General features: G+C 46.8%; 1 protein-coding gene across 3 annotated transcripts in view; it reads right to left on the bottom strand.

The window, feature by feature from the left end:
• Positions 1-16,850, bottom strand: part of xpo7 (exportin 7) — a 134,651-nt gene that overhangs the window by 29,203 nt on the left and 88,598 nt on the right. For all 3 annotated transcript variants that reach the window (XM_078239648.1, XM_078239647.1, XM_078239649.1), the window contains 8 exons: positions 16,592-16,764; positions 14,235-14,428; positions 13,317-13,422; positions 12,327-12,462; positions 7,741-7,814; positions 1,681-1,761; positions 641-704; positions 106-214 (listed from right to left, as the gene is read on the bottom strand). In XM_078239648.1, coding sequence (XP_078095774.1) covers positions 106-214; positions 641-704; positions 1,681-1,761; positions 7,741-7,814; positions 12,327-12,462; positions 13,317-13,422; positions 14,235-14,428; positions 16,592-16,764 — 937 coding nt within the window. The remainder of the gene's footprint in view (positions 1-105; positions 215-640; positions 705-1,680; positions 1,762-7,740; positions 7,815-12,326; positions 12,463-13,316; positions 13,423-14,234; positions 14,429-16,591; positions 16,765-16,850) is intronic.

The raw sequence follows: 16,850 nt of genomic DNA, 5'->3' as shown, positions 1-16,850 counted from the left end.
CTCTGTGACTCTATGTGCAGACATGCTCCATCGCTCCTTCTGATTATATACGCACGCACTGATTGACAAGCATGGATCCCCTGATGTTTTGCAGTTCTTGCATACCTAGATCAACCATAAGTAATCGTCCAAGTGCTGTGTAGAAGGTGGTGCGGCAACGCATGTCACTCAGGTTTGACTGGTTATTGATGCCCAGGAAGGAAAAGTGCTCGCTCTGTCAATTCAAGGTACAACACAAGATTACTCACTCGTCCTCTTCGACCATTAGTAAATACACACAATGCAAAGCGTAAAGACCACCACCAGAGTTTAGTTCAAAAATCTTAATTCAGGAGTTTGTGACTGGTTACTGATTTTTACTGCAGTCAGCCTGACACGTGGGCCATTTCTGATGGAGCAAAGTTGAGAAAGTTCTTGCACCCGTGCAAGAAGTTGTATCCTTCAATGCAGCCACTTTGAGTTTAGAACATTTAGATATACTTCCCCCAAGGGGTGAGAACAAACTGAGGGGTATGAGGTAAAAACAGAAAATGCTGGAAAATCTCAGCAGGACCGGCAGGATCTGTGGAGAGAGAAACAGAGTTAACAGTTCGAGCTGGATACGATTCTTTGTCGGGACGGAGAAGTGTGAGGTACTTACTGTGTGATTGTTCAGCATGAACTGGACAGCAGTGAGTTTCACCAGCTTCCTCACGCTGCTGTATGTAGACGGACAGGGTCAAGGATAATAAACCATCACTGGCGTCATTCAAATACCCTCACTCACTTCTTAACCTGTTTGTTTCTCTTCCATTCTAGTCCAAAACATCATTCACCAAACGGTTACCATAAAAACCTTTGCAACCGGGAGTTACTTGAGATAGTATCAGATCGAATTGCAGCCTCAATTTCGCCTCTGGGTCGAAGTAATGGTTCACCTCCTTCTGCAGTGATATACACCGACATGTATACACCCACACACAAAGGTACCTCACATATGGAATAAATGAGCAAGTTAGCTCTTTGCGCTAAGTCACCGATATAAAACAGTTGGAAACTAGTCACCACCGGTGAGATGATTCTGGATATATCTGAGACTTGTAGTAAACACTCATAGAGATTTCCATTGAACGCAGGTTTATGTCCAGGCGCAAAGTTATACACCAGTGATTGACAGAGTCCAATGATATGGCTGACATTTAAACTTCCACAACGATATTCCGACCTATTTCCCCAAGTCAATTTGTTTCCCGGTTACGTTTGGTGATCATGCAGCACGAACCTGCAGTTCAATACTGTCTCAATGCACTATCACTACGCTCCAACCTCTCTCTCTCCAATGCTTATGGATTTTGTGCTGCTTTATTTTAACTGATTTGACTGGATCTCATGAACTGCGCACAGACCCTCTGACACTCTCTTCACCATTTCTGTTCAAGTCCAAACTCAACATGCTACACTTTCCTCTAACCTCTCATTTTCCCGGAACCTCCTTCCTCCCTCTGGTCTCCTGTTCCTCCCACAACATTCCGGTTTCTGTACCAAATATGTGGAGTAAACGATAGCCCCGTTTCCCCCGATTCAGCCCTCTGTTCACCTCAAGCGCGGGCAGTCCAACCTTGACCTTTTGCCTGGGGATGCCGGAAGCCGGTCACCCGTTTTGAGTCATCCAGTAGATTTATTTTTGTGATCAAAGGATATCCAATGGAGAGATCATTCAGAAGCTGAAGCGTCTTGGAAGTGATTGGCTCACATCTTCCCCAGAACTTCAGGTTGGTGATTCTGGTTGGTGATCAGAAAACCAATTGTTAGAGAACGGAAACATCTGTCTTTACCTGAAAAGCTCAGCAGAAAGACTCCAATTTCCTCAGCAAAACCAACCTTCAGAGTCACTTCACTATCCTCTCGCCGTATTCTCATTGCCAAACAGAGGCACCCGCGGGAACAGTAGATTGACTCCAATACATTTTAAAATGGAAAATTAACCCGGCTGAAATTCGGAGCTTAACACACACATTTTACCAAATGGATTTTCCCCAAGGGAAGGAACGCGATTTGATACACTGCCAAAATACAAGGCTGGCCTTCACGCAAATAAATATGGTAAACAGAAGTTGCTGCTTCATGCTTACACAGAGTATTCAATCTCTGGTCAGTATTGAGTGGGACTGACCCACTTACATTCAACCCTTTTCAAGCAGCACACCTCTGTCCATTTCCCCACAAACTCAGCATCAGTTTCTGGCACACACCACCTGATTTACATTCTGAGATGGGGTTGAGTTTCAAGTTCAGACGTGCTGTGATGTTTCTTGCTGTTGTCATTATGGGGCGGGACGGTGGCACTGTCTGCTGCCTCACAGCGCCAGGGACCCCGGGTTCAATTCCCAGTGGCCTCGGGTCACCGTCCGTGTGGAGTCTGCACGTTCTCCCCATGTCTGTGTGGGTTTCCGCTGGGTGCTCCGGTTTCCTCCCACAGTCCAAAAATGTGCGGGTTAGGTTGATTGGCCATGCTAAAATTGACCTTTGGTGTCAGGGGGGTTAGCAGGGTAAATATGTGGGGTTACAGGAATAGGGCCTGGGTGGGATTGTGGTCGGTGCAGACTCGATGGGCCGAATGGCCTCCTTCACCAATGTAGGGATTCTATGATGCTTCTTCTATGATATTTCCCCACTTGTAACTGAGGGGGAACGTGACATGCTAGAAAAAAAAATCTTTCAATACGATATCACTGTTAACTCTACTTGAGGCGAGAGAGAAGCCACGGTCAGCGTATACTGGACAGCCTTGTATATCACCGGCACCGACCCAAGCCAAGAGATGAGGGTCATTCACTGACTCAAGCTTCTTTATCAGCAAATGAGGTGCGGGCTATGGAAGCTCGGGAGCAGCATGTCAGGGGAATATTAACCAAATCTCTGGCAAATTGGATTTTCCCCCCAACAGATATTACTCTTCCCTGAATTCAATGAAGAGGATGGAATGCAAAAAGCAAAATTATTGGAAACGACTCTTCGGGAAAAGTTTACTCACATCTGGAAACAAATGGACTTATTAGTGATGGACAGCATGGTTTTGTGAAGGGGAGGTTGTGCCTCACTAAGCTGATTGAATGTTTTGAGGAAGTGACGAAGATGATAGATGAGGGTAGGGCAGTGGATGTTGTCTACATGGACTTCACTAAAGCCTTTGACAAGGTACCTCATGGTACACTAGTACGAAAGGTGAAGTCACATGGGATCAGAGGAGAGCTGGCAAGATGGATACAGAACTGGCTTGGCCATAGAAGTCATGATGTGGAGATGCCGGCGTTGGACTGGGGTAAGCACAGTAAGAAGTCTCACAACACCAGGTTAAAGTCCAACAGGTTTATTTGGTAGCAAATACCATAAGCTTTCGGAGCAATGCTCCTTCGTCAGATGGAGTGGTCTCCATGGAGAGACCACTCCATCTGACGAAGGAGCGTTGCTCCGAAAGCTTATGGTATTTGCTACCAAATAAACCTGTTGGACTTTAACCTGGTGTTGTGAGACTTCTTACTTGGCCATAGAAGACAGAGGGTAGCAGTGGAGGGGTGCTTTTCTGAATGGAAGGCTGTGACAAGTGGTGTTCACAGTAAGAGTTTTAACAACACCAGGTTAAAGTCCAACAGGTTTATTTGGTAGCAAATGCCATTCGCTTTCGGAGCACTGCTCCTTCGTCAGATGGAGTTGATATCTGCTCTCAAACAGGGCACAGAGACACAGAAATCAAGTTACAGAATACTGATTAGAATGTGAATCTCTACAGCCAACCAGGTTTTAAAGATACAATGTGAGTGGAGCGAGCATTAAGCACAGGTTAAAGAGATGTGAATTGTCTCCAGACAGGACAGCCAGTGAGATTCTGCAAGGCCAGGAGGCAAGCTGTGTGGGTTACTGATAGTGTGACATAAACACAACATCCCGGTTTAGGCCGTCCTCATGTGTGCGGAACTTGGCTATCAGTTTCTGCTCAGCGACTCTGCGCTGTCGTGTGTCGTGAAGGCCGCCTTGGAGAACGCTTACCCGAAGATCAGAGGCTGAATGCCCGTGACCGCTGAAGTGCTCCCCCACAGGAAGAGAACAGTCTTGCCTGGTGATTGTCGAGCGGTGTTCATTCATCCGTTGTCGTAGCGTCTGCATGGTTTCCCCAATGTACCATGCCTCGGGACATCCTTTCCTGCACCGTATCAGGTAGACAACGTTGGCCGAGTTGCAAATGCAAATGCAACTCGGCCAACGTTGTCGACCTGATACTCTGCAGGAAAAGATGTCCCGAGGCATGGTACATTGGGGAAACCATGCAGACGCTACGACAACGGATGAATGAACACCGCTCGACAATCATCAGGCAAGACTGTTCTCTTCCTGTTGGGGAGCACTTTAGTGGTCACGGGCATTCAGCCTCTGATCTTCAGGTAAGCGTTCTCCAAGGCGGCCTTCACGACACACGACAGCGCAGAGTCGCTGAGCAGAAACTGATAGCCAAGTTCTGCACACATGAGGACGGCCTAAACCGGGATGTTGTGTTTATGTCACACTATCAGTAACCCACACAGCTTGCCTCCTGGACTTGCAGAATCTCACTGGCTGTCCTGTCTGGAGACAATACACATCTCTTTAACCTGTGCTTAATGCTCTCTCCACTCACATTGTCTGTATCTTTAAGACCTGGTTGGCTGTAGAGATGCGCATTCTAACCAGTATTCTGTAACTTGATTTTGTGTCTCTGTATGCCCTGTTTGAGAGCAGATATCCTCTCCATCTGACGAAGGAGCAGCGCTCCAAAAGCTAATGGCATTTGCTACCAAATAAACCTGTTGGACTTTAACCTGGTGTTGTTGAAACTCTTACTGTGTTTACCCCAGTCCAACGCCGGCGTCTCCACATCATGACTAGTGGTGTTCCACAGGGATCAGTTCTGGGACCTTTGTTGTTCGTAGTATTTATAAATGATTTGGGGAAAAATGTAGCTGGTCTGATTAGTAAGTTCGCAGGTGACACCAAAATTGGTGGAGTAGCGGATAGTGAAGAGGATTATCAGAGGATACAGCAAGATATCGACCAGTTGGAGACTTGGGTGGAGAAATGGCAAATGGAGTTTAATCCGGACAAGTGTAAGGTAATGTATTTTGGAAGGTCCAATGCATGCAGGAATTATACAGTAAATGGTAGAACCCTTAGGAGTATTGACAGGCAGAGGGATCTGGGCATACATATCCATCAATCATTGAAAGTGGCAATGCAGGTGGAGAAGGTAGCCAAGAAGGCAAACAAAATGCTTGCCTTCATCGGCCGGGGCATTGAGTTTAAAAATTGGCAGGTCATGCTACAGCTTTACAGAACCTTAGTTAGGCTTCATTTGGAATATAGTGTTCAATTCTGGTCGCCAGAATTACCAGAAGGATGTGGAGGCTTTGAAGAGGGCACAGAAATGATTTACCAGGATGTTGTCTGATATGGAGTGCATTAGCTATGAGGAGAGGTTGGAGAAACTCAGTTTGTTCTCACTGGTACAATGGAGGTTGAGGGGCGACTTGATAAGAGGTTTACAAGATTATGAGGGGCTTGGACAGAGTGGATAGTCAGATGCTCTCCCCATTCCGTCAGGGGTGTGAGATTGAAATTCCATCTCCCTTCCCCTATAAAGTCTGAATCTGTGATCACACTGACTGCTGTAAGTGTCACACTGGGAATGCCGAGATCCTGGAGGTCTGATGTGGGATTTATCCACTCATCTGGCTACAGCGCTGAGATCAGCCACGATATGAACCTTCAGAAACTTCAAATCGTTCAAACAGTGGTTAGCACTGCTGCTTCACAGCTCCAGGGACCTGGGTTCGATTCCCAGCTTGGGTCACTGTCTGTGTGGAGTTTGCACATTCTCCCCGTGTCTGCGTGGGTTTCCTCCGGGTGCTCCGGTTTCCTCCCACAGTCCAAAGATGTGCAGGTTAGGTTGATTGGCCCTGCTAAAATTGCCCCTTAGTGTCCTGAGATGCGTAGGTTAGAGGGATTAGTGGGTAAAATATATGGGGGTAGGGCCTGGGTGGGATTGTGATCGGTGCAGACTCGATGGGCCGAATGGCCTCCTTCTGCACTGTAGGGTTTCTATTCTATGAGCACTGCTGTCTCACAGCGCCAGGGACCCGGGGTAGCATGGTGGCACAGTGGTTAGCACTGCTGCCTCAGAGCACCAGGGATCCGGAGCAGCATGGTGGCACAGTGGTTAGCACTGCTGTCTCACAGCGCCAGGGACCCAGAGCAGCACGGTGGCAAAGTGATTAGCACTGCTGCCTCACAGCGCCAGGGACCTGGAGCAGCATGGTGGCACAGTGGTCAGCACTGCTGCCTCACAGCACCAGGGACCCGGGTTCGTTTCCCGGCATAGGTCACTGTCTGTGTGGAGTTTGCACATTCTCCCCGTGTCTGCGTGGGTTTCCTCCAGGTGCTCCGGTTTCCTCCCACACACCAAAGATGTGCGGGTTAGGTTGATTGGCCAGGCTAAATTGCCCCTTAGTGTCAGGGGGATTAACAGGGTAAATATGTGGGGTTACAAGAACAGGGCCTGGGTGGGATTGTGGTCGGTGCAGACTCGATGGGCCTAATGGCCTCCTTCTGTACTGTAGGATTCTATGATTCTAATCACCATCTGAAACAAACCAGCGGATGTGAACTCCCAAGTGCCAACGAGAGTTGAGATGCCCGAGCTCTGGGAACCGGGATGCTCGATTCTGGAGCCCGCTCTGTGCAATGCACAGCACAGAACTCAGCAGTTCTTAATTGGCCACTGGAGGTCTGAATAAGGCAATTCCACTGGTAAGCTGATGGGACGGTGACGGGCCATAGCTAAAAGCAGTCGTGTCCAAAAACAGGTTCAGCAAATCAGGAGCTCAGATCAGCTTTGAAAACCGAAGCCTGAACTATGTTTCAGGATTATGATGTAAATTCCCGAATACTGCTTCCAGCTTATAGTGAGAGATAATTACCAGCCAGTGAAATTAACTTGAACAGGCAAGTTTATGGTGTTAGAATTGCTGCATTGAAACCCTGAAGTGTTCAATGGGACTTTCCCCTTGAGTCTGTGTTTGCATGAAGCAGTTCCTTTGCAAGAAGGCAGTGTTAAAGGGCTGGATTAAAGCAATTCGGCTCATTCAGGGTGACTTTCGGTCTATTTTCTCAGTGTTTACAGCGCAACTGTGCCCTTGAACAATGAGAGGGGTGAGAAAGCAATGTTCTGTGCACTGGACAGTATTCATTTATTCCTTCCCTCCCCATTTTCAATAAATCCCAGCCATTCATTGCTGAGAGCATACAGCAAACCCACAGCAGCTGAGAAAGGTGAGAGCCTTCATCCGAATGGAGTGTCTGACAAAGAATCTTCACCCACCTCACGGCGGGTGCTGTAGCTTTTCCATTCTGCAGTGGTGCACCTTCCCTTCTCAGGAAACCCCTTGGAATGTGTCCGCACTGCGGATTCGAGTGAGGATTCAACGTTCACTCGAGCACGGCTCCAGGGTAAACGGGGAGTACCACGGCGAAGACTGAACCATTCCCAAACCAAGGGTCGCGTCCCTACTCAACTCTCAACTGTTCCTTAAGCAACAGCTCCGATATCCGAGGGTGACACAAATGTTGATTGATCTGTCTGCAAGTTGCCCAAACTGCTACTGGACCCAACCCATGGACTGAAACCCTGACCCCCTGACCCTTGCTGTTGGACCAGCTGAGACAGGCACTCACATCTTTCCAATGAAAACGCTCAGAACCATTGTCTCATCGTTCAGTCCCAGGACCTCTGACAACCTGCGATACAACTGCATAGGGACAAAAACAATCATTAAAAAGGCAAAGATATAAACTAGTGGGACATTAGAAAACATTACACAGCCAAACAAGTGTTGTGTCTGCAAACACGGCAGTCAACATGTGCATCACAAGGTCGCATTAACACTGGTGAGATGAATGAATGGTCATTAATTAGTTTTAGTGATATTGACTGAGTGATAAATGTTGATTGAGACACTGGGAGAATCCCCTGCTCTTGTTCTAACAGTGCCGTGGGATCGTTATGTTTACTTCCAAGGTCAGAGGTGACCTCTTTTGCAACCTCATTGAAAGACAGAACTGCTGACTGTGCAGCACTCCCTAAACATTGCACCGAAGCTTCAGCTGAGGTTCATGTCCTTGTCTCCAGAGCGAGCCTTGAACCTGCAACACGCTCAGCAGAGGTGAGAATGGCGCTGACTGAGCAAAGCTAATGGTTTAAATGAGTCTATTACGAAGGCTGGCCTCACATTACATAAATCTTCAGCCTGACAGATAAGCCAAAGCTAAGCTGCTCAGAAACATTCGCCGTATTAACGAGAGTATGTACTGATGAGTGGCTACTCCAGAACAATGAAACATGGACAGTGTGAAAGCATCTTCAAAATGCACCTTATAACTGACAAAGAACAATCCCAAAATAAGACAAACTTCTGAGAAACATAGGAAATAGGAGCAGGAGGAGGCCAGTTGCTGCTTCGAGCCTGCTCCACCATTCATTATGATCATCTTAGAATCTTAGAAACCCTACAGCACAGAGAAAGGCCATTCGGCCCATCGAGTCTGCACCGACCACAATCCCACCCAGACCCTACCCCCATATCCCTACATATTTACCCACTAATCCCTCTAACCTACGCATCCCAGGTCACTAAGGGCAATTTTAGCATGGCCAATCAACCTAACCCCGCACATCTTTGGACTGTGGGAGGAAACCGGAGCACCCGGAGGAAACCCACGCAGACACGAAGAGAATGTGCAAACTCCGCACAGACAGTGACCCAAGCCGGGAATCGAACCCAGGTCGCTGGAGCTGTGAAGCAGCAGTGCTAACCACTGTGCTACCGTGCCGCCATGGCTAATCTTCTATCACAACACCATATTCCCACTCTCTCCCCACACCCCTTGGAACCTCTAGAGTCTAGAAATCTGTTTCCATCTTAAATATGTCCAGTGACTTGGTCTCCACAGCCTTCAGTGGGAGAGAGTTCCACAGGTTCACCACCTGGTCTAGTGAGTGAAGAACTTTCTCCTCTTCTCAGTCCTAAATGACCTATCCTGCATCCTGACCCCTTGTTCTCGCCCACTCCCCACCCACCCCCAGCCAGAGGAACCAACATCCCTGCATCCAGTCTGTCCAGCCCTGACAATGAGATCCCCTCATTCTTCTAAATTCCAGTGAATACAGCCCAGTCGACCCAATCTCTCCTCATACGACAATCCTGCCATCCCAGAAATCAGTCTGGTGAACCGTCACTGCATTCACTCAATGGTGAACATATCCTTGCTTAGATAAGGAGACCAAAACAGCCACAATACTCCTGGCGTGGTCTTACCCGATATAACTGCTGTAAGACATCCCTGTTCCAGTACTCAAATTCTCTTACAACGAAGGCCAACATACTATTTGCCTTCCTCACAGTTTGCTGTACCTGCATGCTTGCTTTCAGGTGACTGGTGTACCAGGACAGCCAGGTTCCTGTACAGCAACATTTCCCAATCTATCACCGTTTAAATAATACCCAGCTATTTTGTTTCTCTGTCCGCAGTGGATAACTTCATATTTATCCATGTTAGAACTGCATTGGCCACGTGCCTGCCCACCCACTCAACTTGTCTAAATCACCTTGAGATTTTTGTTTATATATCCATCTGTTTCGGGGCAGAAAGGCTAAACTAAATGATGAATATATTAATAAAAAACAAAATGTTTACATTTTTATGGCCAATTAATTCTCGGTTCTCATTCACTTTGAAAATACAATGACGGTTAAGTTGGCGAATGGGACACAGCAAGATCCCAGTTCAATCTGTTCGTAGTGCAGTAGTTGCTGCTCCCTCTGTCCCAGGGGAAAATGTGTCTGGGCTCAGTCCCAAACATCAACATTAAGGGTCCAGAGGGGCAATTTTTTCACAGAGGGTGGTGAGTGTCTGGAACAAGCTGCCAGAGGTAGTAGTAGAGGTGGGTACAATTTTATCTTTTAAAAAGCATTTAGACAGTTACGTGGGTAAGAATGATATAGAGGGATATGGGCCAAATGCGGGCAACTGGGACTAGCTTAGGGGTTTTAAAAAAAAAAAAGGGCGGCATGGACAAGTTGGGCCGAAGGGCCTGTTTCCATGCTGTAAACCTCTATGACTCTGTGACAGCCCCTGATGTCAGTCCCTGGCCTGTGCAGGTACTTGGTAATATTGAACTAGGCTGACAGTATGGGTGCTGTATCCTTAAGGGGTTGGGGGGGCGGGAGGGGGGTTTGTGGTGGGGTTGAAGTGGGAAGAGTTCCTCCTCCGAATCACTCCTCAGGACTCCCCGCCACCTGCTGGAACAAAATACCTGGAGAAATTGGTGCGAGAAAACGGCTCAGATTTTAGCAGTGAAACTACTCTTTTCCAAGTCATCCCAATCCCAATTCCGACACGGGTGTCAATCTGGTGCCATCATAGCATCAGTCCCTGTCGTGCCTTCATCTGATTAAATATTCCAGTGCTGCTGGCTGAAGCTTGAAATCCAAGATTCAGGAATCATACATGAACCAGAGCTTCAGTCCAAGTGCTGGTACATGAGAGATCACAGAAGAATGCTTGTAGGCTACAAGAACCCTTGCTTTTTCATATCTAACAGTGAACAGGGTTCCACCATCTTGTAGGGGCACAGCTATCTCCTCACATGCACTGCTGTTGGGATGCGCTTCCTACTTTTTGTATCAATTCCCTGTCAAAGATGGATCCATTTGATGCAACGGAGCTTGTCCCAAGTTACAGAGGAGGGGCTGCATTTGGAAGAAATGTGAAACTGTGGCCTTATCTATCGGCACGGCCTGCTGTTAGAGATCCATCAGCATGACTGGTCAAGGAGCAGGAAGCTCTCCCGGTGTCACTGCCAACACGCTTCCCACAGTGAACACCACTGAAAAAATCCAAACATTGCTGGAGCAAAAGAGACATGCTGTCAAAGCTTTTCATTTTGTACTCATCAGGAGAGAAGCAAGAACGTCAAATTTCAAAGGGAGCAACAATTTATCCAGCATGAGAAAAGGGGTGCTGATTGGTTGACAAGTCTGCTCTGATTAGTTGAGATAATGCCATGGTGAATGTAAGGAGCTATTTTATTTGGTTATTCAGAAAAGGTGCAATACCCTGGACACCTTTCACCTGCAGAGAGCACGTCCTTGTTTATGGATACATGCAGCTTCTAGCGAGCGTAAATTAAACACAGCGAACCTGACTGACAGATCTTAGGCTGGGTGTCACTGTAATTCTTAGCGCACTTGGGATTGTTCAGCAAGTGCTGCCCGATTATGGAATCATATCTAACGTTAGACACTGTGTTCTGATCTTTGCAAGCATGGGCTGGCTGAGTACGGTCAGCACTCTGCCTATTATGGACAGCTGAGGCGTACTGTTTGATACAATTCCCAGTCATTGGGATGTACGGCCTGTGTAACAGTCCATTCAGCGGTTCACAATCGGCCGACTGTACTCAACCAATCTGTGCTTACAAAACTCCGAACATAATGTATCCAAGGTTAGGTGTGAATCCAACAATAGACAGCACATGGTGAACAATTCCAAGTGTGCTAAGAATCACGTGAGCAAGCTTTTTTACGATGATCAGTCAGGCTCGTAATGTAGCTCAATCCCGCTTATAGAAGCTGCAGATAGTCATATACAGAGACCCGTTCTCTACAGGTGAAAGGAATATGTTCAGATGTGGTTTCTTTTCTGAATAAACATAAGCATGGGGTGGGGGGATGGAGACAATAGCTCCCTGGTGCATTAGCCATGGCAATGTCTCAACCAATCAGAACTGACTTGCCAATCAGCTGCTCCCTTTGAAATTTGGTATTCTTGCGTCTGTCCTGATGAGTGAAAGATGAAAAGCTTTGACATCGTGCCTCTTATTTTCAGCAACACTCACGTTCTGTCCCACAAAGCAATATATGGTCACTCGCCTGACTTGCTGTTTGCGGGATCTTTCTGAGCTCAGACTGACATAACAGCAGTTCATGCGTTTGAGAAGTAATTGATTGGCTTTTTTTAAGCACATTTGGAAGAGGTGACTGAAACGTTTGCAAGTTTTGTTCTTTCTGGTCGATCTGATAACACAAGTCATGGCTTTTATTTCAATGTACTCCTGCATAATCAGCACAAGTTACCACATTGTTATTCTCAACAATACACAAAAGACCATGAAAACCATTGTTAAAGAAATTACAAAAGAAAAACCAATGAAAGAAAGCTGATGGGACAGGAAGTAACAAGTGAACTTCAACCCTTTTCACCTTTGAGGATTTCTGGACCTGATCTCCGATGTAAATCTTCCGAAACTGCTCGAAGAAGCTGAGCATGGCCAGTTCCAGCTTCTCGTTGCCTGCCTGAGCCAGTCGAGAGTCAGTCAGGTTCATCAGCTGTAAAACACTGCAAGGGAACCCAAAAAAAACCAGTCAGATCTCCACAGTGCACACTGACGCAACAAAACTGTCTCTGGACCAGACCTTATACAGGGAGAGCGTCTGATGAATTCATCCATCGCCGTCAAGATAATTATACCACCACCTGTTCCAAACAGAAACCAATGCGGGCCTGGCCAGCAACAGCACATGAATGAACTAAAAAGAAGACTAGGTACAAGTTTCACTGGTTGACAGGATTGGCGGCGATTTAGCAGGTGAAATGCAAGACGTAACAAGCTATCCCCACAGGGTAACTATGCCAATGGAAATTAAATTTGAAACTTTATTGGGGGAAGATACTGAAGAAAACTTAAGCAGCAAAGTGACAACCAGAAAACCATCCAGTTAACATCAGCTGCGATCGGATGGCGGAGCAGACTCGATGGGCCGAATGACCTCATTCTGCTGCTCTATCTTATGGTCTTCACTGGATAGAGTATAGCAGAAGGCAGTGGTCAGCAGTCTGCCAAAAACGTCACAACATACGATTATCCTCCATCAAGGCAAACCCGTGATTTCCTTGCCAGTGAAACTTCTCTTCTACAATTAGGACCACTTTTCAAGACCCTGGGCGGGTTGACTCTTCACCTGAGCGAGGAACAGCAGGAAAGCAAGAAGCTGACAATCTGAAGCAGGAGGCATTTAGGGAGGTGACTTTTCACGTTGGATTAATTTCCAGCCCGAATGACGTATCACACAGTAATCCCCTCAGCGGCTTGGTGCTATCGCTCTGGGGTGATTGGAGTTTGATCTCCGGGAGGACAATGGTGGGTGCAAACCAGGTAGCCCCAGGTAGGCAAGAGAAAAACTTGGACTCACCGGCAAACGAGCTCTCCATCCATCGAATCCTGTTCGTCTGTACTCGCAAAGGAAACCCGGCCCCCAATCACTGCCCCAATAATGTACACCAGCCACGTCAAACGCCCTGTAGAAAAAGCACGGAATTAATTCACCTATCAGCAAGTTATCACACAAAGCAGACGTCTGCACGCCACGTTGCGTGTGGACCACTTGAAAAATAATCTTTTTAATATCACCGATAAATTTATTGCAGTATTAAGACAAATGAAGAATGTGTCTCTCAATCTGGAACTGGGAATCACTTCAGAAACATGCTCCACAGCCCTACCTAGTGGTTAGAGAAAACAACTACAACGTGACCGTTGACACAGCAAAATCAAATAGACTCAGAGTCATAGAGGTTTACGGCATGGAAACAGGCCCTTCGGCCCAACTTGTCCATGTCGCCCTTATTTTTAAACCCCTAAGCTAATCCCAATTGCCCGCATTTGGCCCATATCCCTCTATACCCATCTTACCCATGGAACTGTCTAAATGCTTTTTAAAAGACAAAATTGTATCCGCCTCTACTACTACCTCTGGCAGCTTGTTCCAGACACTCACCACCCTCTGTGTGAAAAAATTGCCCCTCTGGACACTTTTGTATCTCTCCCCTCTCACCATAAACCTGTGCCCTCTAGTTTTAGACTCCCCTACCTTTGGGAAATGGAGCCCGTTGCCCGAGCAATCGCAACAGTAAATGTTGTCAGTTAAAAAGAAGCAAAATTCATGGCAACAAGGTTTGTTCACACTGTACAAAATGTTTTAAATAAAGATCCAACAGCCAACTGATATCACGTAGCATCTTCAGTCATCAGGAAAGGAAACTCTGAGCCCAGGCTGACCAGATCAAAGGCTGATATTGCAGGACCCGAGGGCAGCTCTCTGTTCCCTTACCTTCCTGTACAGCAATGTCGATAGCACTGGCGTTTGCACTCTGCAACAACTCCTGGTAGGTCTGTGCCGACTGATCGAACAGCTGCACCAACAGAGCACATGTCTTCTCGTATTCACAGCGGCCAATGGTGGACAGCTGATCCAATTGTTGCTGAACGAGACCAGTGTCATCCAGAGGGTCTTCCAATCCGTCCCTAAGGACAGCAAACACCTGCTCAACTGCAGCACCAAGCAATCCATTCATACTCTTACTGCTAGATATCATCAGGTATCATCAAGATACCATTTAGGTGTCCAGATCACCAACAACCTGTGAGGCATCCTGGTCCCCCCATGCCGACACTATAGTTAAGAAAGCCCACCAACGCCTCGACTTTCTCAGAAGACTAAGGAAATTTGGCATGTCAGCTACGACTCTCACTAACTTTTACAGATGCACCACAGAAAGTATTCTTTCTGGTTAGGAAATCCCTTTTGATTAGGGATAGTCAGCACGGTTTTGTGAAGGGTAGGTCGTGCCTCACAAACCTTATTGAGTTCTTTGAGGAGGTGACCAAAGAGGTGGATGAGGGTAAAGCGGTTGATGTGGTGTATATGGATTTCAGCAAAGCGTTTGATAAGGTTCCCCATGGTAAGCTTTTGCAGAAAATACGGACACATGGGACTGAGGGTGATTTAGTGGTTTGGATCAGGAATTGGCTAGCTGGAAGAAAACAGAGGGTGGTGGTTGATGGGAAATATTCATCCTGGAATTCAGTTACGAGTGGTGTACCGCAAGGATCTGTTTTGTGGCCACTGCTGTTTGTCATTTTTATTAATGACCTGGATGAGGGCGTGGAAGGATGGATCAGTAAATTTGCGGATGACACAAAAGTCGGTGGAGTTGTGTACAGTGCGGAGGGAAGTGGCAGGTTACAGAGGGACAAAGATAAGCTGCAGAGCTGGGCTGAGAGGTGGCAAATGGAGTTTAATGCGGAAAAGTGTGAGGTGATTCACTTTGGAAGAAGTAACAGGAATACAGAGTACTGGGCTAATGGTAAGATACTTGTAGTGTGGATGAACAGAGGGATCTGGGTGTCCATGTGCATAGATCCCTGAAAGTTGGCACCCAGGTTGATAGGGTTGTTAAGAAGGTGTACGGTGTGTTAGCTTTTATTGGTAGAGGGATTGAGTTTCGGAGCCAGGAGGTCATGCTGCAACTGTACAAAACTCTGGTGCGGCCGCATTTGGAGTATTGCATACAGTTCTGGTCGCCGCATTATAGGAAAGATGTGGAAGTGTTGGAAAGGGTGCAGAGGAGATTTACCAGGATGTTGCCTGGTATGGTGGGAAAATCGTATGAGGAAAGGCTGAGGGGCTTGAGGTTGTTTTCGTTAGAGAGAAGACGGTTAAGAGGTGACTTAATAGAGGCATACAAGATGATCAGAGGATTAGATAGGGTGGACAGTGAGAGCCTTTTTCCTCGGATGGTGATGGCTAACACGAGGGGACATAGCTTTAAATTGAGGGGTGAGAGATATAGGACAGATGTTAGAGGTAGGTTCTTTACTCAGAGAGTAGTAAGGGCGTGGAATGCCCTGCCTGCAGCAGTAGTGGACTCGTCAACATTAAGAGCATTCAAATAATGGTTATTGGATAAACATATGGATGATATTGGAATAGTGTAGATTAGAGGGGCTTTAGATTGGTTCCACTGGTCGACGCAACATCGAGGGCCGAAGGGTCTGTCCTGCGCTGTAATGTTCTATGTTCTATGTTGTATCACAGCTTGGTATGGCTCCTGCTCTGCCCAAGACCGCAAGGAACTACAAAAGGTCGTGAATGTAGACCAATCCATCACGCAAACCAGCCTCCCATCCATTGACTCTGTCTACACTTCCCACTGCCTCGGCAAAGCAGCCAGCATAATTAAGGACCCCATGCACCCTGGACATTCTCTCTTCCACCTTCGTCCGTTGGGAAAAAGATACAAAAATCTGAGGTTATGTACCAACCGACTTAACAACAGCTTCTTCCCTGCTGCTGTCAGACTTTTGAATGGACCTACCTCGTATTAAGTTGATCTTTCTCTACATCCTAGCTATGACTGTAACACTACATTCTGCACTCTCTCCTTTCCTTCTCTATGAACGGTATGCTTTGTCTGTATAGCGCGCAAGAAACAATACTTTTCACTGTATGTTAATACATGTGACAATAATAAATCAAATCAAATCAGGTATCTCATTGCTCAATCGAGCTCAGGCATAAACATCACCGGTTAACTATTTATACAATGCCATTTCTTCTTTCATTCCCACAGGACGAGTTTTGCCTTTGCAGGATCTGATTAACCCAAAATACAACTGCCACCGTACCTCAGAATGATGTGAATCGATTCTAGTCTGGAGGTGATGTACGCTTTAGTGACTTCAGGTGTATATGTTTCCAACATGTGCGGTTCTGTGGCTTTGACGTATGGTACAGAGGCTGCCAAACGCTGCCACAAGCTAAGCAGGTAGTGTACACTGTTCGGGGCAAACTCCCAGTGCTACAGGAAAACACAATAAGAGAGACAATCATTAAAAAACATGAACTTTTCCAGTTACAAAGCTAACTACACATACCTCTGGTAGG

This window comes from Mustelus asterias, chromosome 22, assembly GCF_964213995.1.
Source record: "Mustelus asterias chromosome 22, sMusAst1.hap1.1, whole genome shotgun sequence".
Lineage (NCBI taxonomy): Eukaryota > Metazoa > Chordata > Chondrichthyes > Carcharhiniformes > Triakidae > Mustelus > Mustelus asterias.
Note: the sequence above shows the minus strand (reverse complement) of the source record. Positions and strands in the feature narration are given on the sequence as shown.